Consider the following 24,948-nt stretch of genomic DNA (forward strand, 5'->3'; position numbering starts at 1 on the left):
TTAAAGTTGATGCTTTATTGATAACGTATTGAAAATGCCCGACGAGCTAGCGACAGCTACCGATGTCGTTGTGACGTAATAGTTGACATTCGCTAAACGCGGTCAATTGCGCGCTTCGTTCAAAATGTATTGGTAACTTCTTAACAACACGACAATTTAGCATTGAAAATATGGTTTATTGTGCCGCATTTAATTGTAAAAACGGTTCTTCTAAGAACCACGAAACGCAGCAAAAGGTTTCATTTTTTTCGTTTCCCGAAAACAGAAGTGCTAGCCGAGTAAATAAAACGGAAGTGCTAGCCGAGTTACCCGGTGCCATATAAACAGATCACTTTGTCAAACCCAGCTAGGCGAGTAACTCGCGCAGCCGGGTAACTCGGCTCCATATAAACAGGCCCTAAGAAAAGAGCTCATTTTCAAAGCTTGTGATACAGTTGAACTTTATGTCTGTTGGAATTCCGATCTAAGAAAGCTGAATTTTTGAGACGATGTTAAAAATTTTGACAGTGAGATTGTCTGATTGTCGTTCCAGGTCAATTCCATCCAGGTATTTATAGTAACTGATAAAATGACGACATGAAGTATAGACCAGTATACCTTAAAATGGCGGGTGATACAAAAGTGAAAATATGTAAACAACAGCTCAAATAGCGTCTCGTCAAGGCAAAGAAATTTATTATACTGACACGAAATGGCCCAGTTGAATCAGTTGTTATTGGTTGCATCCATTCTAGAAGGTATGCATGCATTTACGCGCTATTCTTTCTGATGAATTAAGTGATTAAGTTTGGGAAATGTATTACTTACTTACTATAAATAGTAATTTTCTAATCAGTAACTTACTTCATGGGGCGTCGTAAGTCAGATGCATTTTCCCTTGTTTTTACCACCTTTTGTAGCTGATTTATAGCGTAGAATGTACTGTAGAATCATGTACTGACAAGCCAGTTGCCTGAGCCTGCTGATGTGACCATCTACAAAAAAACTTTTTTCTCTCAGAAGTCGCGAGATGCTCATAAAACTGTTACAAGATGATTTTTGCTTCCTATACGGATTTGACAATTATATGATTATAAAATGGTGACTATTCTTCAGTCAATTCAATGCTGTTGGCATGACAACATTTGTAAAACAATAGTACCATTTCCGCAAGATAAAATAGCACTGGCAGGGCTCAAAGTAAAACAAGGACCTGGTGAATTTCAGCCGGCCATTTAAAAGTGCCAAACTTTTACAACATGCTACCTTGTATATTTATTTTTGAATCTTTTATTTTCAAAATTTTGTGTGTTTCTGCTAAAAGTCACTCTGGATTGTATTTTAAAGATTTTTTACCCCTGCCAATGTTATTACTGTTGCATACCTACAACACATGTACAAATCCTAAAGTTTGGAATTTGAGAATTTTCGCTGAACTTTTAACTAAAAGATGGCTAACTTCTCCTTTTAGGCTCCATGTTATGGGATATTTATCATGATTTTATCTTTTGCTGTGCCTTTAGAAAATATAAATTTTTAACTATTTTATATGTCACGTTGAGGACCAATATTTGGATAAAATTTTGATTTGTAGTGTTGTAATAAAGCCCATATTCTTTGTCTAGTAAGTCGTACAAAGAGGTTTGAATTGACATTTCTAAACAGGTTAAAAAGCATGATTTTATGAAATTGACCAACTTCTTTAATATACTGCGCAAACATAAATTAACTTTAATTTTTTATTGAAATGATGTAAATGATCTTGTTTTTCTTTTAAGGTAGACGATTTCCACGAAGGCCAAAACATCAAGTGGTAGTTGAAGCAAAATTTGATGGCGAAACGCTGTCCACTGACCCAATTAATCACACCGAATCACCTAACTTTACAACTGAGTTGGCGTGGGAGCTAGATAAAAAGGCACTTCATCAACACAAACTCCAAAGAACACCAATAAAACTGCAGGTGCCTTGCATTTCCTTTCATTTTGTAATATCATCATAAAATTTTATTGCTCAACAATTTATGTTGTGTATTCAACCAATATTGTCTGACCTCTGGTATAGATATTATCAATTTGGATGGGTGAGACAAAGGTGGTGGAAAATTGATAATCAGGGGGGGGGCTAAAATCATTCATTCATTGTTACAATTTGTAATCACCGTGGACTTCAATAGAATTAATATGGTAAAACATGCATTTATCAATGTTACTTCCCTCCTGTGAGCTGTGGTAGTGCACATCCCCTAGCCTTGGCTAGGAGGGATGCAAAGGTGTGCAAATTTCCCTACAAAATATGTATTATTATACCATCCAATTAAGCTAAAACAATTGTCATACTCCACATTCCCCAGGTATCTAGTATAACCCACAAAAAGTATGACATGTGAATGACATAATGACAGACACAAATAACTGAAATAATCCCCCAAAATCTATTCGAAACTCAGCTGACTGAACGACATCTTATTAAAACTAGATTACCCATCCATACAACATTATCCTTGATCCACCCCTGTACAAACTAGCTGTCCTTACTAGGTTTTTACATGTTGGACCTCCCCGCACAAATTACTAATTATGACTTCATATGTTAAGCCAAATCTCAAGTACATCATTTTTATTATTTTCATAATCCATGGTAATGTTTTTGACCAGCACAAGCAAATCATTTTTATCATTAAATTATTGTTTGTAGTGTTTTGCCATTGACACCATTCTTTTGAACAAAGAGATGGTTGGTTATGTCATCCTGGATTTGAGATCAGCCCAAACAAAACTCAAGGTACTCAAAGAAAAGACTCATTTGATTTTTACATCCATGAATGCACGATTTTCAAGTTCTCCGGATTTAAAATCTTTCAAACAAGTTTTTTTCCCCAGCCATGTACGTATCATCCATTTCAATGCTGACAATACATTTATTTAGCGACCGCAATGGTTTCCTCTGTTGAACAGCAAATATCAACGTTTGAAACCTGAATTACAAATAGTGCTGAGTCTAGAGGACGAATCATTGAAAAAAGAACACGATCTGCCCCAACAACATTCCACTCCTGAAGGAAGAGGTTTGTGAAGGTCAATTTCATGCACTATACTCTACTATTCATCAATTTTAGTGCGATCAAACCATGCGTGTCGATATATGTAGATACGGATCAACCGTCTTAGCGACCATGGCGGTCAGGTTGCGTATGGAGACACAGGTCTACTATTTTAGTGAACCACACATGTCAACTTATGCAGACATTTCGGTGAACCATTGCATGTCTATACTTGACCATGCAGCATGTATGAAGACAATTTCGACCGTTTTAATCAACCATGCAGATCTAATTTTGGAGACACAGATTAACTATTTTAGTGAACCATGCAAGTCAATATATGGAGACTCGGGTCAGTCATTTCAGTGACCCACGCACGTCAAATTATGTTGTGACACACCGGTCAATCATTTCAGTGACCCACGTACGTCAAGTTATGTCGTGACACACAGGTCAATCATTTCAGTGACCCACGCACGTCAAGATATGTTGTGAGACACAGGTCAATCATTTCAGTGACCTACGCACGTCAAGTTATGTCGTGAGACACAGGTCAATCATTTCAATGACCTACGCACGTCAAGTTATGTCGTGAGACACAGGTCAATCATTTCAGTGACCCACGTACGTCAAGTTATGTCGTGACACACAGGTCAATCATTTCAGTGACCCACGCACGTCAAGATATGTTGTGAGACACAGGTCAATCATTTCAGTGACCTACGCACGTCAAGTTATGTCGTGAGACACAGGTCAATCATTTCAATGACCTACGCACGTCAAGTTATGTCGTGAGACACAGGTCAATCATTTCAGTGACCCACGCACGTCAAGTTATGTCGTGAGATACAGGTCAATCATTTAAGTGACCCACGCACGCCAAGTTATGTCGTGAGACGCATGTCAATCATTTAAGTGACCCACGCACGTCAAGTTATGTCGTGAGACACAGGTCAATCATTTCAATGACCTACGCACGTCAAGTTATGTCGTGAGACACAGGTCAATCATTTCAGTGACCCACGCACGTCAAGTTATGTCGTGAGATACAGGTCAATCATTTAAGTGACCCACGCACGCCAAGTTATGTCGTGAGACGCATGTCAATCATTTAAGTGACCCACGCACGTCAAGTTATGTCGTGAGACACAGGTCAATCATTTAAGTGACCCACGCACGTCAAGTTATGTCGTGAGAAACAGGTCAACAATTTTAGTGAACCGTGCATGTCAAGTTAATACGCATGGAGATATGGTCAACGATTCTGTGAACCATATAGGTCAAGTTATACTGACTGAGGTCAGATATTTTAGTTTGCCATACATACGTACATGTCAAGTTATAAAGACACAAATTAATCATTTTAGTGAACGATACAATTCATGTAGACACTAGTCAACCATGATAGTAAACCTTGAAAGTTACGATAATGTATGTGAACCATGCATGTTGAGAATCAATCAAAATGTTGTTTGTTACAGGTGCAATGATTCCCTTCTCCTTTGAACCAGTTCTTAACGAAGAAAAAGGTTTTTATCAACTGGGGCCTGATGACAGCAAATCCGAGGTTTTCGTTCTTTCTTTGGCAATTAGCTACGCCGTAAACTTAGCAAAGGTAGGGAAAGAATCTAAAGACATAGAATAATAAGTGACAAATTTAAAAATTGTCTTAAAAAGAGCATCGTGAATGGTCAAGTAGTTCTTAAAAGAACCGTTTTAGCCAGAACACTTAACCAGCAATTCTAAAATAACTGTTTTCAAAGATGAAAGACACTATGCACCAGACACTAAAAAAATGTCGTTTATTGACGTTGACACCTTATGAGTAGTCTGCCGAAATGCATAGTGTCTTTAACCTTTAAAAATAGTTATTTTAGAATTGTTGCTTTAGTGTTCTGGCTTAAACATTTCTTTTAAGAACTACTTCGTTAGCATTTGACCATTCACCATGGTATTTGCTCTTGTTATGTAAGTATGATTCTTCAATGACTTATACAATGTTCTTCTTGCTGACTTGCACAAAGCGAGTTTGGGTGGTAGAAGTCGCCTAAACGTTTTGCTGTGTAGTGGTGAAGCCCGTTCGAATTTTTTGTTTTGTTTATGCAAATTCTTTCTGCAAATTTACAGAATTCCCCAGAATATATATAATAATTGTATAGCATGAGTATGAAAATCAGGCTGGCTTCATCATTCACTGGGCTGTTATAAAAAGATGCTGTTGAAATGGCTCTGTTGAGCATTGACTTCAATGGCGTCTTAATTAACGCATTTCCTCTAGGTATTTATTCATTTGCCCCATTTTAGCCCTCCTTCTACTAATCCCACTCGTCAGAAGTAGCAAATAAAAATAAACTTTCACCGTTTGTTCATCCTCCACTTTCAGTAAATAGAAACTCACAGGAAAGTCAATGTCACGAGAAAATCATAACAAGCGTTTGTTCGTTTGAAATTTACTATTGTAAAAGTCAAAATAATCAATTGTTTTGTGTAAAAAATTCATTCAAAATTATAGTCATGCGTTGTGTAAGTTTTTCTTCAAAACATTCAAACTGCACTTATGCACTAACTGCATTGGGTGTTTTAAAAAGAGAATCAAATATCGAAGCGTTTGTTGCTTGAATTGGTGTACACTAGTAACTTTGCGTTAAATTCATTTACTCCCATTCTCTTTTTAGCTCACCCTCCTAATAATCCACCAATCAATTGAACAGTTGCAATGTATATTAAACGCACGGGTGTGTGTGTGATAAATAAAGGAAATGCTGTGGGTTAAGATTCCTTCAATATACATATACTTCCCAATACTCTATTTTAGTCGGATGCAGTTTATGCTTTACACTCAATATCCTGTGATTATTTTTCAATTTTCTTTATCCTCTTTTAATTTGTAGCTAATTCCATCGTCATTTGTAGTGCCTAATGGACAGGGATTTTATTTCCAATATACACTCTTCGGCAATAAAGTCTCCAGTGAAATATTCTGGGATATAGTCCAGCCGGAATTCGCTCCCGAGCGTGCATCCGTGAGGATCAATTCGCATATGAAACTGTTGCGGACATTGCTACATTCTTTTTCTGGCGTTAAGGTGAGTATGTCAATAGTGGTTGCAGCAGGGGTTTTATTGGGTGAAGGTGCTTTGCTTAGTGAGGACCCCTACGTACCCCCTCCTGTATCCTTTGATCATGCCGTTTGTTTTTTTCACAGACGCATAATGGTTTCCATTTTTAGCACCATTCTTCACTTACGTACCACAAGTTGTGTTTTTATGTTTTTATTTTTTACTAACGAGCGTAGGGCAAAATCCCAGTCTTTCCTCCAATCTGATTGGCTGTACAAACAGGCGGAGTTTACTATGTCTAACCACGGTCCTGAATCCTATACATAAATACTGGAGCGAAGGGTTGTTTTGCTTTTGCTTGTTAGGTTCTGTTTGGTTCTTATTTTTTTATTTAGTTTCGCTTTTTTTTGTTTTGTTTTGTTTTGCTAAATGCTTTGTTTTGTTTTGTTTTGTTTTTTGTTTTTTGTTTTTTGTTTTTTGTTTTTTGTTTTTTGTTTTACAAAGAAAATTATCAGGCAACTTTTGACTGTAAAATCTATTTTAAGGGAATTTTGAGTTTTCCAAAATAAAATGAATTGCAAAGTTTTGATTTTTTTTCGTTGCCGCCATTGTTCCATCATTGAACACCACAATCTACATAAGAAGACTATATATAGCTTTTAGCAAAAAAAATGCCCGTTGTTTACAGTTGAGGTCGGTCAGGAAAAAATGTTTTCGATAGTTTTCGGCGAATTACATCACATATATTGTAAGTTGTCAAATTATATTTATCGTCACCAGATCACTCTATACTGTGGTGGGCGTCGACTGGGCCAAGCAAATGTATCACTTCAATCTTTGTTACCTCTCGAGAAACCGTTTATTTCTCCTGCGAAAATCGAGGCGTTATTTCCACTTGTTTCTGCCGCTACCGACTCTAATCCAGCCAGCGGTACTACTGATATACCTTCCGTTGGTGTTTCCGTTATTTTGAAAAGTGAAGAGTCGTTCAATTCTTCGCCTTTAGACAAACAAGTAGTGGACAATTCTTCATGCGAAAGTCACGTGGTATGTTATTTCTACATCATCTGTACTCCTAACTCATTAGAAACTTTTCATGATTTATAATTCGAAAGACGTGAAAAATTATTGATTTTGCGATAATCCTAATTTTATAAATATAACCGCGATACTTGAAATTATACGAATGAAGTGACTTCAGTAAATCTCTTAACTGATTTTATTACGACATAAGATCACGAAAAGACGCATATGAAGCTTTGACCACCTAATCGTCTTTTTATGTAGAGGAATTTATTTGCATTGTAATAAATGGTTTACGTTATGTAAGAGTATCCATCATGATTGGTTTGTTGGAATATTCAAATGTATATACATACTGTATACATGCTTGTTGCATTTGATTGTAGCTATGACTTGTCCGTAAACTGTTATCTCAAACATCTGCGAATCTGCCTCAGCAAACGTTCTTTGAACCTCTTTTGGACTGTTTGCATGAAGACTGTTTCATTAATTTTTGTCATAGTAAATGTTAAAAAAAAGTACGCAAGATGTCTGTTTTGATCAACCGTATTGACATACGAAAAAATTGATGATGACGTTATTTTAAGGTGCAGAAAGTGGAAACACTTGGCTATGAAACACAAGGAAAGATCTCTGTAGAAGCAAACCTCAATCCGAACTTAGCTGAGAAAATTGATAGCGAAAAAAGTCCAAAGGCATTGGGCGTCGCACAAAAAGATCAGCAACCTTCGTTTCACCATTTTTGTTATTCGATTGATCTTCGCAGTATCAGTAACCTTCAAGTTACGTCACCTGTGAACTGCTACTTAAAGTAAGAGCAATCGATTGCTGTGAACGGGTATTCCCTGAATTTATATACATTGTCTCCTTTAGACCTTCAACTTTGTTTTCATGCTAACTGTCTTGCAGCCTATACTATAACAATTAGTTTTTTTCATATAATTTTCACAATTTTACTTTCATTGTATGTTTTTGTTAAAATTTGGTACCTATATGAGCAGCATAGAGCTTTTGTTGTTTATAAACAACTGGTCACGTGTAAAGTTAACAGTAATCTGAAAACTTATTGGCGGATTGTGCTGTTTCTATCAAGTTGGGAAAAGGGTTAACGATTTGCTTAAATGACTTGGGGAATTGACTATCATCAATGTTTTTTTTGGGCGTATGTATTTTAAAACTCTTTCACCGTTTTACGGTAAAACAACATGTTTAACAACCCACTTTAGTATTCGCCAAACGGTTTTGTCTTGAGAGTCAGCTCAGTATATTTAGCCATGCATTCACAGTTTTCTGTACATACAGTGTCGAAATATGCACCGAGATCCGTCCAGTCACTGCGGATACATTAATTTAACTCATACACTTATTACTATTTTAGATACTCATATCCATTCTTCGGATGCCCGACACCTATTGTTACCAGTCCTCCTGTGGAAGTGCGCCAACACATGGAAGTTCCGTTGCCTAAATCGTTTTGTGCATTCGATTTTGCTACGAGTCCAACTATTCTTAAGGAGACTTTGTTAAGGTGCAAACATGAATTTTTTAGATATAATGCATGATTGTGACGTTTAGCAAATTGACGGCTCAAAAGTTTTGAGTGATCAAATGATGTTTTTTTGACAAGTTTGTATTTTACATTTGTGAAATGCTCAGCAACACTTTTTAAAGACATCTTTAGCAACCGAAATTTACTTGTTTTATTAAAAAATCATAAAATTTATTTGCTCGACTATCGCAGTCATACACATCACGAAGATTTCATCCTTGCCATACATAGCTAATGTCTTGTTTTGACTAGATATTTAACAATTGTTGGATTAGGTTGAGCATGATATCAGAATTATTCAGACCGAGGTCGATGTGATCTGCCGCAACGAAGCTGAGGAAGATAACATTGGCTAAGGTCTGAATGATTCTTGACATCATGCGAAATCCGAATTCAATAATAATGTTTTACTATACAATTACCTATAAATGCAGAAGCTTTCAAAATATTTTGTACGTAAGCCATAAATCTTTTCAGTGTTGCGACAAACAAAAATTTTCGCTGTTCTTTTTTTTTGTCTTTTTCCGTAAATAGTCGATGAAGAAACTCTCCTGACTGACAATGTGGCCCTTTTCGTATCCTGATTCTATCGAAACAATTTGTAAAATGCTTCCATCTCTCGAGCAAGATTCCGCCATAATATATTTCTGTTTGCAATTTTCACATTACCATTTTAGGTCATTCACAGATAATTTAAATGTTTTGTAGGTGACAATATATTGAGAACTATCTGTAGGCTCTTAAACAGTCGCAGTCGTATAATAATCACTTCTACAAGCGCAGATACTTAAGTAGTGTTGTACGCAATGGCGTAAGCCAAATTCAAGATACTTTTTCCATGCAAATTCTTTAAAATATTACGTAATTCAGGTAAATACGCAAACAAATCTACCATGCATTCCTGCTTACGTCGTGTGTAACAACTGAAGTCTTCTCGAGGAATTATCGCAAAAAATCATTCGATATTTTAATGTTCACTGCAACGTTTGTGACATGTTCTTCGTACCAGGTGAAAAACGACGCACACCTATGAAGTTTATCGTAAATTGTTTATTCTCTGAAAACTTTGAGTATCAGCTATTTGATTAAAAGTCTGCTCTTTTTCTATCCCACCAGTGTTCCCTTGCTGATTGAAGTTTATCATCGTGACGCTCAAGCGAAGGACGTCTTGCTTGGTATTGCTAGGGTAACGCTGGGTCAAGTGTTTTCTGCCGAAAAGCTGCACGCTGCCGTAAGTATTACGTGAAAAAATACAAAGTTCATTTCTCGATGTATTTTTTTTACGCATGCGCTTATTCTTCTATAATTTTGAGTCCAGGAATGCAGGACATTAAGACGTTTCTAACCAACGTCAATGTTATAGCAATGCTTATTTTAGAGGGGAAAGCAGAGCACTTATGGACAGATCTTGAGAGTAAAAGTTCACATAATGGCGGAAGATATGTGAGAACTTAGTTTTTTTTCCTTTCTTGAAGATATTGCGGCTAACCTGCACTGTTTTTTTTTTTTGAAGTTTTTATGTGGTGCTTACAAACGGTTTCTCTCATTTAGAAAACCTGTGGGCGAATTGAACATTATTTTGGGATTAGAGGATCTCGGACCCGTGTCACCTGAGCACTTGCAAGCTCATGTCAACAAACTTGAGGTAAGAATTTCACCAGAGCTTGATGTCATCATGCATAATTTTACGTGAGAAAACTCGCCATAGAAAATGAAAACTATACTAAAGGTCTGCTTACATGAAGATACCCCTTTACAGCGTGCGCATCTTATTATGTTGGTAGCTCACACGCTGGAGAAAAATTTATCATTGTATAGTCACTAAAATTGAATTGAATTTTATTTTTGAAATTGTGCATAATTCCTTCTCAATTGTCACGTGTTGACTGATACCGTAAGAAACAATGTGTTTTGTCTACCTGAGACCCTTCACTGTTTCCCGAGATTTCAGTCAATAATTTTTGAAGACTGAGAAAGTCGACAAGAGAAAACTGACAACAACATAAATAGACGAAATATTTTCTTGAAGAAATAGTAAAAAAATACTTGGAAAGATTCCCGCTCTTTTTTGATCAGAACGTGATTTTTGTATTATATACCGGTCGATAACGTATATTGTTATACACCAATTTTCCAAGTTCATCATTGGTCGAGAGTGAGTCACGTGAGAGCGAAGACATTCAACTGTTTCCTCGCAAATAGCTCGAGATTGAGTAAATACGTCAATGACGGCAATGTTTTGGAGTACGACACATATGAATTGCAGTCAACCTAAGCGAATTTAGATGAAAAACTTAAAAAATTGTCCAAAAACAAAAATTATAGCTTTTTATTAACTCGAATCTCAGTCAACAGCATGGTTCAATTACCGCGCGGTCAATTTAGCGTTTATGACGTCAATTTGTTAGCACATTGCAAGAGATAGCTAGTAACGAAGATGGAAACTAACAAACCAACGCCATGAGGCGGCCGATATTGCGTTGCAATAATACCTAATAAGGTTAGCTGTAAAAACACGATATTAAAATTAATAAACAAAGCTTGAATGCAAACAAATTGACGTCACGCCATTGTGCAAGCTCTAAAACTCGTCCCCAACCCCCGAGCCAAATAATGTTATTTATTGCAGAGCAGTGTTGAGTGATTTTCAGTAAACAAAAAAATAAAATGACACTATTTATTTTCTTAACTAAAAAGATAATCGTCTTCCGATTTTAAAGAAAGAAAAATTGGCTTCATGACACCTTCAAGGTTGTATGAAGTTTTATCGTTCAAACCGACAATATTTTAACTGCTGTTGGCCATACTCTCCCTTCTGACATGTTAGGCATCTCTGACCACGAGAAGCTATCAAATGTAAAACATTCGACTGATTTGAAGGCATTACGCTCTTCATCGCCACCTCCCATGACAACCAACGTGTCTTCGACCACGACTGCTACACATCCCCTTCGCTTGTAGATCATGTCAGGCAGAGCATAGCTTTTCTGAGTTCGTATATTATACAAAAGAACTTTACTCAATGGCTTCCCTTTGCTGTCCCCACCACCGGCAATAATAAGATTGTCTTCACCCCATTTCACCATACCCATTTCATACACTGCATACGTAAGAGGTTTTAAATCCTCGAACGCTTTCTTTTTTAAATCATATTTTGTTACCTTACTGAGAGCTGATTCCGTTTGCTTACCTCTTCCTCCCACTATTACAATTGCGTCATCAAAGATTGCTAGGCCATGACGTAATCTCCTCTCGGGCATAACCGTTAAAGTGCGTCTCGCGTAAGGTGGTGACAAGGCCATTTCTGTTATAAAGCTTTCATCGTCACCATCGTTGAGCAGCAAGCTTCCTCCGTAAACTGCGCATTGTTGAGTTCGCAGCGGAGATGGTAAGATGGTGTCAACCTTTTGCCAAGCCTCATGTAATTTTTCGCGAAGTGTGCTGACGTGTAATTTTTCCATAGAAAATTTAGCTGTACCGTTTAAGCCTCCAAGAACAAAGATGTGATTATTGTGTACGGCTGACGATAAAGAGTTGCGACATACATTCATTTCGCCCAACTTCGACCAGGTCTTTGTTCGCCAATCAAAACATTCCACTGATCGTAAAGCTTTCCTTTCGAGTTTTCCTTTCATTCCTCCAGCTACGATGATTTTTGCTTGATCACGGCCGGGGTCTACCTATAAAAAATATCATTTAGGATCGCTAGCTTCATCAAAACGTGGTCGTTGAACAATTTTTGCACACATCCATAGACAGCAGAAGCTTTCAAGAGTTGCGGGTGCTTTATATTCGCCATATTATAACGCAAGAATTTTAGAATAGTAATGAAATTGTTTCATATTAGTAATTCTCAATCATTTTTTCTTCTTTTTCGAGCAAACATTACAAAAATCCTCTGAAATCCCTTGTTTGTGTTTCATTACATAAAAATAACTTGCACATTTTGTAAATGTTTAAACTATTTAAAATTACGTGGTTCTTGGTGCCTATTCGATAATTTGAAAATTTGGTGCACCTATCATATACGCTCGAGTGAGAAGCTAAATTTGTTGGTGCCCTATAAGGTTATATACAAAAATTAATAATAATAATTAAGTGGGGCGAGTGGCTGAATGGTTTATGGCGTGAGCTGCAAGCCAGACGGCGCGGGTTCGATCCCGGCTCGTGGCACATTTGGCAGCTTTGTTGATTATTTAAGGAAGTACTATGCAGCCAAACAACTAGGATTCATAATTTACTTAACTCGATAAAAAATTCTTAAAAAGCTAATCTCATTTTCATTATGCAAGGTTCACTCATCTGCATGCCTAGAAATCTACAACAGTCCGAGGCCCTGGCACCTTCAGCTAGGACAATGATGCACCCATCGTTTCAAGTGAGCGTTGATCCTCCCCTGCTATCCGGCATCCATTGTAAGCACGATCAACATTACGATCGGAAGATATTTTATTCACGCAGCATAATGGGCTCATATTTCTTCTCCGAAGTCATCGCTATTCACTAAACGCCACTTTTATATGTAATTCTTATATGTAAAATGCTTGTTGCACTCCTCTAACCAATTACATTACAGGGTTACAGTGCTGTTTTTATGTACACGCTTATAGCATTCTTTTTTTAAGAAAATTGCCTATATCAGGGTAAGGGAAATAACTTCTTCAGATTGCCAGATCGATTTTGAGAACATTTACAATATGTATGGTATATCGAAAAAGTTATAGTCATCGAATTTTTGGGCCTAGAATTGAGTGACTCTGCACCGGAAGTGCGTTAAAGGACGAAAACGCAGTTCTATACTTTTTAAACGTTTCCTTGATTATTCATTAAAACAATGTCGTCAAACTATGCGTACGCGTACTCTTATATTTGCAGTTTAGATTTTAAAGAAGATTTGCAACAACTGTGTTTTTATGTATAGTAAAAGCTTTGCTCGTGTTCTCTATTTTACGTCACATCCGGTGCCGAGTCATATTTCTACGCCCAGACAGCCGGCAATGAGGATGAAATTTTCGTCATGTCAAATATATTGCAAATGTTCATAAAATCGATCTAAAGAAATAATATCCCTGACCTGATATAGGCATTTGTATCGTGATATAGTTCCTTAGAAAAAACGAACTTTCTATCCGTATTTATGTTATTGTACATTTGTGTGTACTTACAACGTGTTGAACTTTCGTGGACTGTTCGGTCAGCTGCCTGTTATCATTGCTTAGTGCTGTTTCTCGTACAAACGCTGAATTGTTTTCCTTTACACTTATTTTGTCCATGTGTTCTTGAATCTGCTTCACCTTCGTATTCACACTCATCACCGCACTTTTTACATTCTTTTCGACTCGCTCTATCTTTTTCATCAGTTCGGTATTATTGGATGCCTGAATACTCACAAACTCGTCCACTTTTTCATCGAATTTCTTAAGTAATTCTCCGAACAACTTGTCACCACTCTGCTTAAAGCGATCGTCGTCATAAACTGTTTCCTGCATTGTTGATTTTTTCTCTATGGACGACATATTCTTATTTACTTCTTATATTTTACAAATCACGTTTGTGCGTAGCATTTTAATTCATTTCTCTTAGAGCTACGATAAAAGTTTACTTGTCTGCGTCCATCAAGCGACCTATTCATCATATTTACTTTATGTTTATAGACAATGTCGCCGAACCGTTCTGCTTTGTTGCGGATGCTGAACGTTTTCTAAGTGGCTATTTCCGAATCCTTTATCAACTTCTGACTTATGAAAAATCATTGCCAGTTCTGTGTTTGCCAACTTTTCAGTTTTAAAGCGTTGATGTGGCAACTCGCAATGTAGTTTAGTTCATTCAGTGACCGAATATTCTGCACAATTTAAATCAGCGCTTGAGGTGACTGATATTTATTTCTTGCAGCGTCTCCGTGAAGACACACAAAAAGACGAATCCCCTGTCGAACGTCGGGAAATAGGCAGTAGAGACAAGCAACGTGCGAAAATTGAATCAAGAAGCGACGACCCCAGACAAATGGCTGAATATCAAATCGCTCTTGAATTGGAAATGTGGAAGCAACAACAAGAGGAATTGTTTACTGCACAGGTTTCCTAGCAAAGTGTTTGTTTATACATTCATACAGTTTACTGCTACTATTGTTTTGAAGACATTGTGCATTCTTGTGGAGTTTTCTTACCCAAGAATGTGCTTAGTTATGCAAGTTCATACAGCTTACTGCTACTATTGTTTTGAAGACTTTGTGCATTCTTTCGGATTTTCTACCGGAATGTGCTTAGTTGTGCTACTGCTATGGCATTTTGTCATTAAAATAATAGCTGCCTACAAGTAATAAGCGCGCAAAGCATCATGGTTAAAAATTGTTTTTAATTGTATGCCGTAACTTTAACATATATAAGGAATCGCGCAGTCCGTCTTTAGCTATTGCTCCATAAAATTGAGGTGTTCTTTTACACTGTGCATTTTTTTGCTCTTTCTGCTTCTTAAATGTGCGATTTTGGATCTTTAGTTGAAGGCGAAAGAGATGGAAAAAATCAAAACACTGACAGAAGAATGGCGAAAACGCGACAAGGAACGAGAGATTTTGACGAAGAAAAAAGTAACGCCCGATTTCACTAATTTTGTTTTCGGTGTTGATAAATTACACAAACAACCTAAATAGTTATGAAGAATCAAAATGTAATGCAGCAAATTTAGCTACAGTATAACTTTGGAGTTTTGTTTGAGCATTCACCAATGATGCCGTCATAATGAAGTACAATAACAATAAGAAATTAGAAATACATTAAACTATGATACGTACTCATAGGCTTGACCATTACGTATATATTTGTCATTCATTGTAAGTTTGAAATAATCATCGACATTAGTCATTGAAATAAGGAAATAAACGTTTTCTTCAGATCGAGGAATACACGCAACTAGAAGAGACGCTTAAAAAGACAATAGTTGACATTGAGAAACGAGAAAAACAGCTGACGGCAAATGAGAATGAGGTTTGTTCATTATTTATTTTGGTCACTCATTAGAGTTGGTTAAAAAATTGAAAGACAAACAGTTGTTTGAAGAAATGGAATTTTAACTTCTTCATAAAAGCGCAATGCAAGCTTTCTTGTAGTCCTTGTGACCAGGTCGAATTAACTTTTCAGGAGGCCTGGTGCCTACCTTGTGGTGGATAGCCTTTCTTGCTCAAGTTTACTTTGACAGCAGTTTTTTACCACATTGTTAAACATCCTTTGCACTTTTGAAAAACTAGTAGTCATATATTTCGCTTGAGATTATAACTGGCCCCAGTCCAAAGTAGGGAAGTGGTCGTTGTTCAACAGCATTAGTTCATTCCTATTATTGACATTATCTCAGTAGTCGTCGTATGTGTTATCACTATAAAGCGTTTTCACTGATCTGGTGGATAGCCCATTTTTGCTTCTTTCACGCTGACTGACCCAGGCCCTTTCACCCACCTCTTAATTCGTCCTTGCTCCTGAGCATTTTTTGTGAAATCGAAAATTTATTTCAAATTATAAGACATTTTTAGGATACTCCTTAGAATGGAGAAACAAAACGTGTTGTTGCGTAGCCTTACAAGCTCTTTGATTTGTCGTCGGCTTTTGGTTGGCCATCGAATAAAAACTCAATTTTTCGAATTGTTGATTTTTATTTTCCCTACATTTTTGACTTTTCTCAGATGATAAAAACAAGAGAAGAGCAAAGACGAGAACACGAGAGGAAAATGGTGGAGCTACGTGAAGCGTCGAGACGTATGAAGGAAGATTGTGAACATCAAATTGAATTGGAAAGGTTTGGCGCTCATTCAATCTAGCCAATAATCTTGAAGCTTTAGCATCAAATCACTGATGAAAACATTTTAGAAGACTGTAATTTCGATGCATGGCTATTTCAAATTTCGTTATCAGATTTTTAGCTCTAATTATATTCAAGTTTCATCGACAGATTAGTACGGATCACAACACAAAAGAGTGTAGTTTATGAGTATACCATACATAGTTTAGTTTGAGCTGATGATCAGTAGAGATATTGGGGACGTGTTTTTTACTATTTGTAGGGCAAGAGTCCAGCAAATCAATGAACAAAAACAGGCGATAATTCAACAGGTAATGAAAAGCAAAAATACAAGAATATATTTTTGGGAAGTTACTGTATTGATTCTCCCTATCACAGTACTTGATGCGTATGAGCAGAGCGAAAATTCATATATAAAGAACAAAGAAATAACAACAACACGCCTGTTTCGTGCGCAACTCGATTGCTCCTTGTTCAGAGATTTTTAAACAGTATTGATATGTATATGTATGTTAAATCTGTAGTTTTTTAGCCAGACAAAAACGTTCTCGCAAGATAAGACATTTTACGCTAGACTTCAACAAACATGTCTGCAATTTAACTTTGAAAACATCTTCGACAGTTACATGATATGGAGAAGAGGTATCAGGACAAGGAAAACGAGTTTTTGGCTTTCAAAGAAACGCAGATGTCTAAACCGGAAGTAAAAATGGAAGCTGAATTGAGTCTCTTGCGTGTTGAAAAAGTAAAGCCATATTTTGTTATTTGTAACAGAATAAATAAAGTAAATGTGACTTATCAGTTTATTTCATACACAGAACATCAGCTAAAGTCTTCAAGGCAGTGTCTGTTCTATTTTACCGCACAAACGTTCAATTGTTGAAGTGTTAATGCAGTGAAAAGTGGCAATTTTCGGCACTTCAAGTGCGAGTTTTTTCGGCTGCCACGTTTTTGAAGTTTTCTTGTCTGTTCAATTTTTTCGTGCACCCTGTAGTACAGTTAGTATATATGAATAGCGGTTAGCAATTGAATAAACTATTGCATGTATTAAAGGCCGAATTACAAAGAAAGTTGGAATGTGGAAACAAATCAAAGATTCACTACAAGCAACAATGGGCCAAAGCGTTGAAAGAACTTGGGAAGGTAAAAGAAAACGAGCAAATGGCTGCTAGAACAAGGTTGAAACAACAAGAGAAAGAATTGGAGGAAATGAAACTTAAATATCTCGCCGCTCAAGAAAGAGAGGTTGGTGGTCGAAGTAGCTACATTTAACGTTTGCGTTTCATTAAATTGCTAACTTTTTCTCTATTTTTTGTGACATTATTTTTCGACAAGCGTTCTTTGAAGTTTTGTGCATCACTTTTATTCAGATATCAAATACGGATCGCCAGGAGCTAGAAAACATGAAGAACGAGCTAAATAGGTAAATTGAAGGTCTCGATGAAACTGGTCCTTCCTAAATGGAATAAAAAAATGTTATTTGTATGATTTATCTCATGAGAAGTCCATGTATGGGTAGTGTGTAACCATTCTCCCGAGGGTGAACGAACAAAGGAATTTTCGCCCTTTTGGATGACATTTGCATCGCAAATAAAAAAAGTCCCTCGTCAAAATCATCCAACATGGCGGCCATGACGTCACATGCACACCAAGACTACTGTCTTCATTAGTAGTGAGAGACTTGCCTCGTCTTTTTGTCTCGTTGAATTCGTTTTCAAAATTTTCTATGGTGATGTCAAGTGCTTAATATGAAGCTCTTGTGCTTAGTGCATGTATATACTGCTCATTTTCTTGAAACATTGGACGTAGCAGTTCTTTCATGTGATTTTTTGTCGTTAAGATTAAAAATCGTTGAACGCACAAAGGAAGAATCTGTAGCTCGAGAAGAGCGCCTAAAGTTGAAGCAAGAAGAGGGAATGATGGCGGCTTGGGAAAGAGAGGAAAAACAACGTAAAGAAGAACTTGATAGTAAAATAGCGAAACTCATCGAGGAACGTGACACTTTACTACAAACGGGAGTTTACACCACTGAAGATCGAATTATATCCGAACTTGACCGACAAATACGAGAAGCTATAGCCCAAAAGACGTGAAGCAGCATCTTTCCTGTAAGACGGGTATGATATTTTCCATCGCGTGAGTTATAAAGTGGAATAAAAAAGTTTTGTTCCGCGCTTATGTAAGTCACATTGTTCATATAAGAATATGTGAATTAACAGCTTTGATTTGTAGTTCACGCTGAAAGAGTATAGAAGCGCATCCTTAAGTTTTTTGTGCAACGTTGCTTCAACTGCAGATCGCAAACTTTCAATCTGCGCGATTTAAGCGAGACTGAATTTCCCGTGTTTCTTTAGAGTTGGAAGAAACACGAGTTTTTCGAGTATTAAATCAATAAGCGTCCATGTTTTGCAAGTTTATTTTACAATAAATAGTCGACTGTGTTAGGTTGATTTCTGTGCAGATTATGTAAACACTGTCTCTTGATCGGCTGAAAAGCAGTGAAAGCAAAGCAAGCTTCTTTTCATTTCAATAAAAACATGGCGGCAGTTTTAAGTAAACAAATATTTCTACCATTGCAGTCGTATGAAATTCAAGAATGACGAAAAAATACAAAGAATAAAAAAACAACAGTTCGTACTGTTTTTTTGGTGACTTTTTAAAAAGCTAGGACGTGCAACGAGCCTTTCTGAAGCGATGGAGAGCGACGAGCACTGATATGTATAATGGTAGCGAAATCATTGTTTAAAATGTTACCGGTAGTTGTGCGGAGCCACTTTATTCGTAGGCGTCATTTCTCTACATGAAAATTGTAGATGCGATCTTTTTCGGCTTGTATGCGTTTTACTCTTTTCCTATCACTTTGAGTTTTTTTTTGATTTATAAGAAAGCATCTAATAGATGCTAGTAAAAAATCTTATCTGATCCGTGTTCATAAAACCTGAAAAACGGATCTATAAGTTTTATGAAGACCTTGTTTAGAGCCATTATATAGCACTCAGGAGTCGAATAAAAAATAAAGTAATTGGATGACGAAATGCAAACAGGGTTTATCATTCCTATGAAATGCGTAGATCAATGTGCTCGATACCGACATAATGAAAAAATTATGATACGAGACTGCTAAATAATGACCACATTGCAAATTCGTCTTAAGTTATGTTTACCGAAACATTGCACGATGTCAACTCTTAATTTCATTATACATTTAGACCACGGGCCGAATATTTTTTTTATATTTTCTCAGAATTTTTAATGTAGCCATCGGGAATGAACAACATGTGAACATCGGACTGCATCCAAACTCACTTCGCTTTGTCGATTTTTTCATGATATTTTATACAGAGTTATCAAGTTCATGATACAAGACTACAAGAAGTTTATATATTTTATATTTTATCGCCGTATATACTGTCACACATTTTGTTTTCAATGCTGTTAAATAGAAACGTGTTTAGTCGTGACTCGATTCTTTCGAAATTTAATTTCATCTTTCGTCTTACCATTGAATGAAAAGCTAATTTTTGCATAGCATGCACGAGTAAAAATTAGGCTATTCATTTATTTTGTGATTGCTGGGGGCGAACAAATGTCATGCAAAAATATGTAGATATTTGTTTACTCAATATTACAAAGGAAATTCACATTTATTCTTCAAGATTGACCGTTTATCCTTATTAACAAAGGTTTCGATCTTTCTGATGGCGATTACTGCTAAGCAGCAATATATCTCATACAATTATGATAAGTTTTCGATGAAGCTATATGGTAATGGCTCGCACCTCAATCTTCTCTAATTTAGAATCACAAAACCAATGCATAGAAACCTCAGTATAGTAACTTTAAAATCGAAATAAACCAGGGGGCAAATGACATTGGCCCCAACTTGTGTTTCATGATACCTACACGAACATATCCATAATCATATAAAACATGTTCTATGTTTGTTTATACATACTTGTGGTAAGCATTAATCGCGAAGAAAAAGAAAGCCTTAGGCTGTTATGAAATTGAAGTAGATTTTGCTTTTAAAGTTGCATGTGTTGTCGTGGGGTCTAATTTAAATATGTATATTTCATTTAAAGTGCTTATCTCACAATTTTTTTTTTCGAATTTTCTGATTGAGGTAAAAAAATCATTGTAAAAGTTATTTTACAATTTTCTCATTGATGGCTTCGTTTATGAGATAAATGCGTTTCTTTTCTCAAAATCGGCAATAATGGAGAAAATTGCTGCGCGTTCAATTTGCTTGATGAGAGCCTGAATCGAGAAGTATGTGACGTAACATAAGGACAAGGAAGTTTTTCTGAAGTGTGACTTTTGCTATAATTTCTACTTTATTTACTACGACTCTGCATCAAAATGCCTGATAGATGTGCAGTTTTCGGCTGTTCAAACCGAGCAAATTCTGCGGAAAGAATTTCTCTTCACCGTATACCATTTTACGGTGATGAGCGTCCTGAAGCGAAGCGAAGACGTAAAATCTGGGTGAATTTTGTTGCAAGAAAACGCGCTCGATGGACACCGACTAAGTATTCGGCTGTTTATCATTGTGATGGCAAAGAAATTTGGGCAAAGTTCAAATCTTTCCTGAGTCACATAGTAGACAAGCACACCAATTTGGATAATCCACTGTTTTCAAGTTGTTTTCATGGCCCTGATATTAAACCAAGGGAATATTTGTTAGAAGGTTTGTGAAGGCATTATTTAAAGATAACTTCCCTAACAGTTTATCATCATTCTTTGTTGTAATGTTTAAGGTTCAGTTGCTCATGAAAAGCTTAGTGCTAAATTTTTAAACCCACAGCTGATGAAGTCAATTCACCTGGCTTCACCAGTTGCTCAAACAAGTTGTTTGGAAGGATTCCTTTCTGTCCTGAATCATTTTGCTCCAAAAATGATTCATTATTCCTATGTTGGAATGTATTGCAGGTGGGCGAAAATTTCCAATATGACAATGTTAGTTGTTTTGCAACTTCCTCAAGTCTTTATTGTTTAGGACACATTTTGGCATCCATCCACTTCAACAACAACTTAAGGCGTGATGTAAAGATGAAGAATGATGGCACTTTCCAAATAAATGTAGTGTATCCAAAGTTTAAAAATGGTGAAGGAACTGTGAGGGATGTCAGAGTTAAGTCCAAATTTGGTAAGTTGTTGCTAAATGTGTTGCTTTGCATCATTTCATAGTATTGAATACGACAATAATTTCTTTTTAGAGTATGTGGATGAATTATTTGAGAGTGTGATGCTGTCAATAAAAGACAAAGACGCATTATCAAATTCACAAAATCTTTTGAAAGAAATGTCTCCACCATCAATGAATGTCATGCTGCAAAAGCAACCCAGAGCTGAGGTGTTACTAAAACAGGTCCGTTGAAAATGCATTGTGGTCAATGATGTCCCTCCCTCAATTCCAGGTAATTAATAATGATTATATAAGATGTGGTAGCTAAACACGGTTTGAAAATCATTTTAAATAATAAAAATGTTTTTGTTTCATGCCAGCAGCTACCAGTGTACCATTCAGCTGTCAGTCAAAAGTGGCAGTTTCAAAAGAAAAAAGTCAGCCAAAATGTTTGACATGCAAGAAGCCAATGAAAGGTCACAAACATGTGGCAGATTGCCCAAAAAATAGGAAAACTTAATTTTCACATCACTCATTTCATTTTCTTCGTACCCTCTAAATTCCAACTTTTTATCATTAAATTTTGATCTTATTGCATGGTATGCACATGCTGGTAATAGTCCTATTTCTTCTCCTAAGCATCCATAAATCATAGATGTGAATTCTCTGTATGCAACACATCGTAAAAACCTGAATATAAAGCCAAATCATTACTAATGTGTCATAACACTAAAATATACTTAAATACTGGGAAATAACATAATATGCTATCATATATGTTTTCAGATCCTGTTTCTCTGTATCGTCTTTGTTCTTTGGTTTTGTATTTCCTAGCAGCCATTTTTAGCGACCACTTTTCCAAACAAACTGGTCTGAAACCTGGGTGTAGAGTAACGCAACATGGAATAGTTGACAGATCTGCCAGAACCGACTGGTGTGTTAAGCTTTCAGCTACAGGCTTAAGTTCTTGGCAGCACCAGGCCTCTTGAGGATTCTGAAGAAGTGTAACTTGACAAAAACCACACTTGCACCTGATCAATAAAGAAAATCACATTAAAAAATTGTAATCGAGCATCTTTTAACAATTTTTTACCCAAAAGGAAATAAAAAAAATGGTAATCTTGAATAGAAAATTGCACGTTTATGTCTATATTTCATAACTTGAAACCTGAATTGAAATACATTTCATAAGTTGAATTGAAATTAGAAATTTTATTACTCACCAAGAACTCAACTCAACTGTGTGATCAAGTCTTTTTTGTAGCATTTCAAGTTGCTTTTTATGTTCATTTGACTTTTCCACGTAGTCTTCATACCATGCTTGTTCGGCCATTGGTTCATCAGCGTATAGATAGGACTCGGACTCGCCGTGATTTTCATCTATTATATTATATTCCTGGTCATTAATGTTCCTTGTTTCGTCCTCGATGACATAACCGGGAATATAATCATACTCCGAATCACATTGCGAACTATGAGTGCTTTCCGAATCAGAATTCAACTCCGCCATCTAATCGTTGATAACAAGCGCTTGACTTGTTCCTTAAGTTACGTCACGGAGACTTGATCCAGGCCCTATGCCAATTATCAACTTTTACTGTCAAATTTCATATTTGATCAATAATAATTCGAAAACAATGCAGCGCATGAAAAAATTGTAATATAAGTTTTAGATTACTTTTGAAGAAGCAATACGAAAATTCGAAAAAAAAATTGTGAGATAAGCACTTTAAAGAACTAGAACGTTCCTACTAGCAATCCCAAAAGGCGTTTGAAACAGTTAAACGGCAACATATACTGACCAATCCGCAAAAAGAACATGATATATAAACAGCAAATGAAGGCAAAATGTATTTAGCAACATTAAGCAATATTTAAACACCAATTTTAAAAGTTCACACGACATTGTCGATTTAAAGGTTGAATCAATCATAATATCAAGCGCTCAAATTATGACCTTTATAAAAATTTTAAAAACATTGTCATTGATATTGACTAAGCTGGACAAAAAACAAAGCACGTTTTCAAGAACAATTTTTCTGTATTGACCTTATGCTGCTCACGAACGCGCACTCATGTCTATTATGAAGAGCCGACGATACGATACGAGGGTTTAATGCATGCGGATCGTGGGGGGGAAGGTATGCTTGTCTTAGGTAAAATGCAGGCTCGACAAACATAGTTCAAACTTTATTTTGTAGGAAAAGAGTTTCGACGAAGTTTATCTAAAGTTGTAGAAACTCTTCGCTTTTTCCTACATGCACACTTATGGAACTAACAACGTGGCCAACAACATGAATGTTCTCTGTTGTCACCATCTCACTGACGAAAAGTCGTTATTTGTGGGGTTAATGTGAATAATTTAACTCTTGTTATTTCGTCTCCATTTCATGGCCTACAACGCTTTGGTGTCGATGGATCAAACTTAATAGTTAAAGTAGACAAAGAAGACTCCACTATGAAACTATAATATGCCAATTCTGGGTACTCTGAAAATGGCTATTATTACTGGCGCAAAGCATTAACGCGAGACGCGCTCTTTTTAAGACATAGATATATTATTCCATTCACCCTTTCCAACGATTGAAACGTTCTTTTTCTTAGCAACTATGACGTTTCAATGTGTATATATGAGTGTATACAAAAGGCAATGCTTTTGAAAAATAAACATATTTCGTGTCGTTTGGATTAGCATTGAATAGGTCTGTTTGCTTATGACAAGAAGAAATTAGCTTGTCATTACTTTCTCGTGCAAAATTGTTCATCATAAGTAATATTATGGTTTTTAGAGCATTTTCTGCCAAAAAACACACGACAGTGAATTTTTAAACAAGGAAAGAATTTCTTAATTGAACTTTATTGCTTTATTCCTTTAAGAGATCTGGAATTGGAAAAATAGTGCACTTTTTTCTAGCAAATCAGAGCATAACTATTATCATTTATTTGTGAAATGGGAATGAGTATTCCAAATGCACTTTCAGAATTGAAGTATTTTGATCGTCTTTTACAAGTCACGAAGTGTGGTCTTCATCCATCTCCTCTGGCTGAAATTTGGTAAAGTTGTTTGTCACGTTGGCAACTAAATCTTATTGCACTACTTATTTTTCATTTGTTCAGCAAATATACTGCAATAATCTGTCAAAAAACTGACAAATTGCAACAATCATTATAAGTCTTTGGGGTTGACAAATCGATTGACTAAAATTTGCACATATGCTCTTGTGTTGCAACGTGTTTTCAATAGCAAATTGACTTTAATTAAAGCATTATTACATACCGAAGGCTTTAACTTATCAATAAAATAAAGAAGCTCGTCTCAATGAAAAATTCTTGCAGCTTTCGGCAACAATTTTTTAAACTTCCGATGGCTGCTGCTTTAGTC

At 36.3% G+C, this 24,948-nt stretch overlaps 4 protein-coding genes across 12 annotated transcripts; 2 read left to right on the plus strand and 2 right to left on the minus strand.

Moving 5' to 3' along the window:
• The first annotated feature begins 597 nt into the window (after positions 1 to 597).
• On the plus strand, positions 598 to 24,257 carry LOC124450394 (centrosomal protein of 120 kDa-like). Of its 4 annotated transcripts, none has more exons than XM_047001061.1 (22): positions 598 to 737; positions 1,758 to 1,942; positions 2,677 to 2,763; positions 2,908 to 3,046; positions 4,504 to 4,637; positions 5,914 to 6,108; positions 6,862 to 7,128; positions 7,692 to 7,915; positions 8,483 to 8,632; positions 9,770 to 9,884; positions 10,032 to 10,096; positions 10,205 to 10,298; positions 14,546 to 14,728; positions 15,150 to 15,239; positions 15,544 to 15,636; positions 16,326 to 16,438; positions 16,704 to 16,752; positions 17,064 to 17,186; positions 17,495 to 17,686; positions 17,812 to 17,864; positions 18,282 to 18,558; positions 23,768 to 24,257. In XM_047001061.1, the coding sequence occupies exons 1-21, from the start codon at positions 692 to 694 to the stop codon at positions 18,532 to 18,534; spliced, it is 2,850 nt and encodes a 949-aa protein (XP_046857017.1). In that variant the 5' UTR covers positions 598 to 691; the 3' UTR covers positions 18,535 to 18,558; positions 23,768 to 24,257. The 4 variants fall into 4 exon arrangements, with proteins under 4 accessions (XP_046857017.1, XP_046857021.1, XP_046857009.1 ...); XM_047001065.1 differs by having other exon boundaries at positions 18,282 to 18,549; XM_047001053.1 differs by lacking the exon at positions 23,768 to 24,257 and having other exon boundaries at positions 18,282 to 18,891.
• LOC124450421 (kelch-like protein 28) lies at positions 1,659 to 14,539 on the minus strand. Of its 3 annotated transcripts, none has more exons than XM_047001087.1 (3): positions 13,819 to 14,539; positions 11,844 to 12,333; positions 1,659 to 1,885 (listed from the first exon to the last, which is right to left on the minus strand). In XM_047001087.1, exons 1-3 carry the CDS (start codon positions 14,167 to 14,169, stop codon positions 1,863 to 1,865), a joined length of 864 nt encoding a protein of 287 aa, XP_046857043.1. In that variant the 5' UTR covers positions 14,170 to 14,539; the 3' UTR covers positions 1,659 to 1,862. The 3 variants fall into 3 exon arrangements, with proteins under 3 accessions (XP_046857043.1, XP_046857048.1, XP_046857037.1); XM_047001092.1 differs by lacking the exon at positions 1,659 to 1,885 and adding an exon at positions 10,476 to 10,924; XM_047001081.1 differs by lacking the exon at positions 1,659 to 1,885 and having other exon boundaries at positions 11,317 to 12,333.
• LOC124450438 lies at positions 20,610 to 22,769 on the plus strand. Of its 4 annotated transcripts, none has more exons than XM_047001135.1 (5): positions 20,610 to 21,128; positions 21,199 to 21,370; positions 21,439 to 21,587; positions 21,658 to 21,858; positions 22,353 to 22,769. In XM_047001135.1, exons 1-4 carry the CDS (start codon positions 20,801 to 20,803, stop codon positions 21,816 to 21,818), a joined length of 810 nt encoding a protein of 269 aa, XP_046857091.1. In that variant the 5' UTR covers positions 20,610 to 20,800; the 3' UTR covers positions 21,819 to 21,858; positions 22,353 to 22,769. The 4 variants fall into 4 exon arrangements, with proteins under 4 accessions (XP_046857091.1, XP_046857072.1, XP_046857081.1 ...); XM_047001116.1 differs by lacking the exon at positions 22,353 to 22,769 and adding an exon at positions 21,947 to 22,341; XM_047001125.1 differs by lacking the exon at positions 22,353 to 22,769 and adding an exon at positions 21,950 to 22,341.
• Positions 21,965 to 23,241, minus strand: LOC124456603. The gene is made up of 3 exons (XM_047007012.1): positions 22,790 to 23,241; positions 22,343 to 22,597; positions 21,965 to 22,256 (listed from the first exon to the last, which is right to left on the minus strand). Exons 1-3 carry the CDS (start codon positions 23,074 to 23,076, stop codon positions 21,965 to 21,967), a joined length of 834 nt encoding a protein of 277 aa, XP_046862968.1. The 5' UTR covers positions 23,077 to 23,241.
• Positions 24,258 to 24,948: the final 691 nt, after the last annotated feature.

Source organism: Xenia sp. Carnegie-2017, unplaced genomic scaffold (assembly GCF_021976095.1).
Source record: "Xenia sp. Carnegie-2017 unplaced genomic scaffold, XeniaSp_v1 HiC_scaffold_13, whole genome shotgun sequence".
Lineage (NCBI taxonomy): Eukaryota > Metazoa > Cnidaria > Anthozoa > Malacalcyonacea > Xeniidae > Xenia > Xenia sp. Carnegie-2017.

Bases quoted from the DNA above. Each gene is read 5' to 3' on its own strand.
- LOC124450394 (XM_047001061.1), top strand. From the start codon at position 692: ATGGCCCAGTTGAATCAGTTGTTATTGGTTGCATCCATTCTAGAAG. The intron at 10,299-14,545 runs GTAAGAATTTCA...TATTTCTTGCAG, and splicing joins CTCATGTCAACAAACTTGAG to CGTCTCCGTGAAGACACACA. The intron at 17,865-18,281 runs GTAAATTGAAGG...TTTGTCGTTAAG, and splicing joins ATGAAGAACGAGCTAAATAG to ATTAAAAATCGTTGAACGCA.
- LOC124450421 (XM_047001081.1), bottom strand. From the start codon at position 14,169: ATGTCGTCCATAGAGAAAAAATCAACAATGCAGGAAACAGTTTATGAC. The intron at 12,334-13,818 runs GTAAGTACACAC...TATTTTTTATAG, and splicing joins CCACGAAAGTTCAACACGTT to GTAGACCCCGGCCGTGATCA.
- LOC124450438 (XM_047001135.1), top strand. From the start codon at position 20,801: ATGCCTGATAGATGTGCAGTTTTCGGCTGTTCAAACCGAGCAAATTCT. The intron at 21,129-21,198 runs GTTTGTGAAGGC...GTAATGTTTAAG, and splicing joins AAGGGAATATTTGTTAGAAG to GTTCAGTTGCTCATGAAAAG. The intron at 21,371-21,438 runs GTGGGCGAAAAT...TTATTGTTTAGG, and splicing joins TATGTTGGAATGTATTGCAG to ACACATTTTGGCATCCATCC.
- LOC124456603 (XM_047007012.1), bottom strand. From the start codon at position 23,076: ATGGCGGAGTTGAATTCTGATTCGGAAAGCACTCATAGTTCGCAATGT. The intron at 22,598-22,789 runs GTGAGTAATAAA...TTTATTGATCAG, and splicing joins ACAGTTGAGTTGAGTTCTTG to GTGCAAGTGTGGTTTTTGTC. The intron at 22,257-22,342 runs ATATGATAGCAT...CTTTATATTCAG, and splicing joins GAAACAGGATCTGAAAACAT to GTTTTTACGATGTGTTGCAT.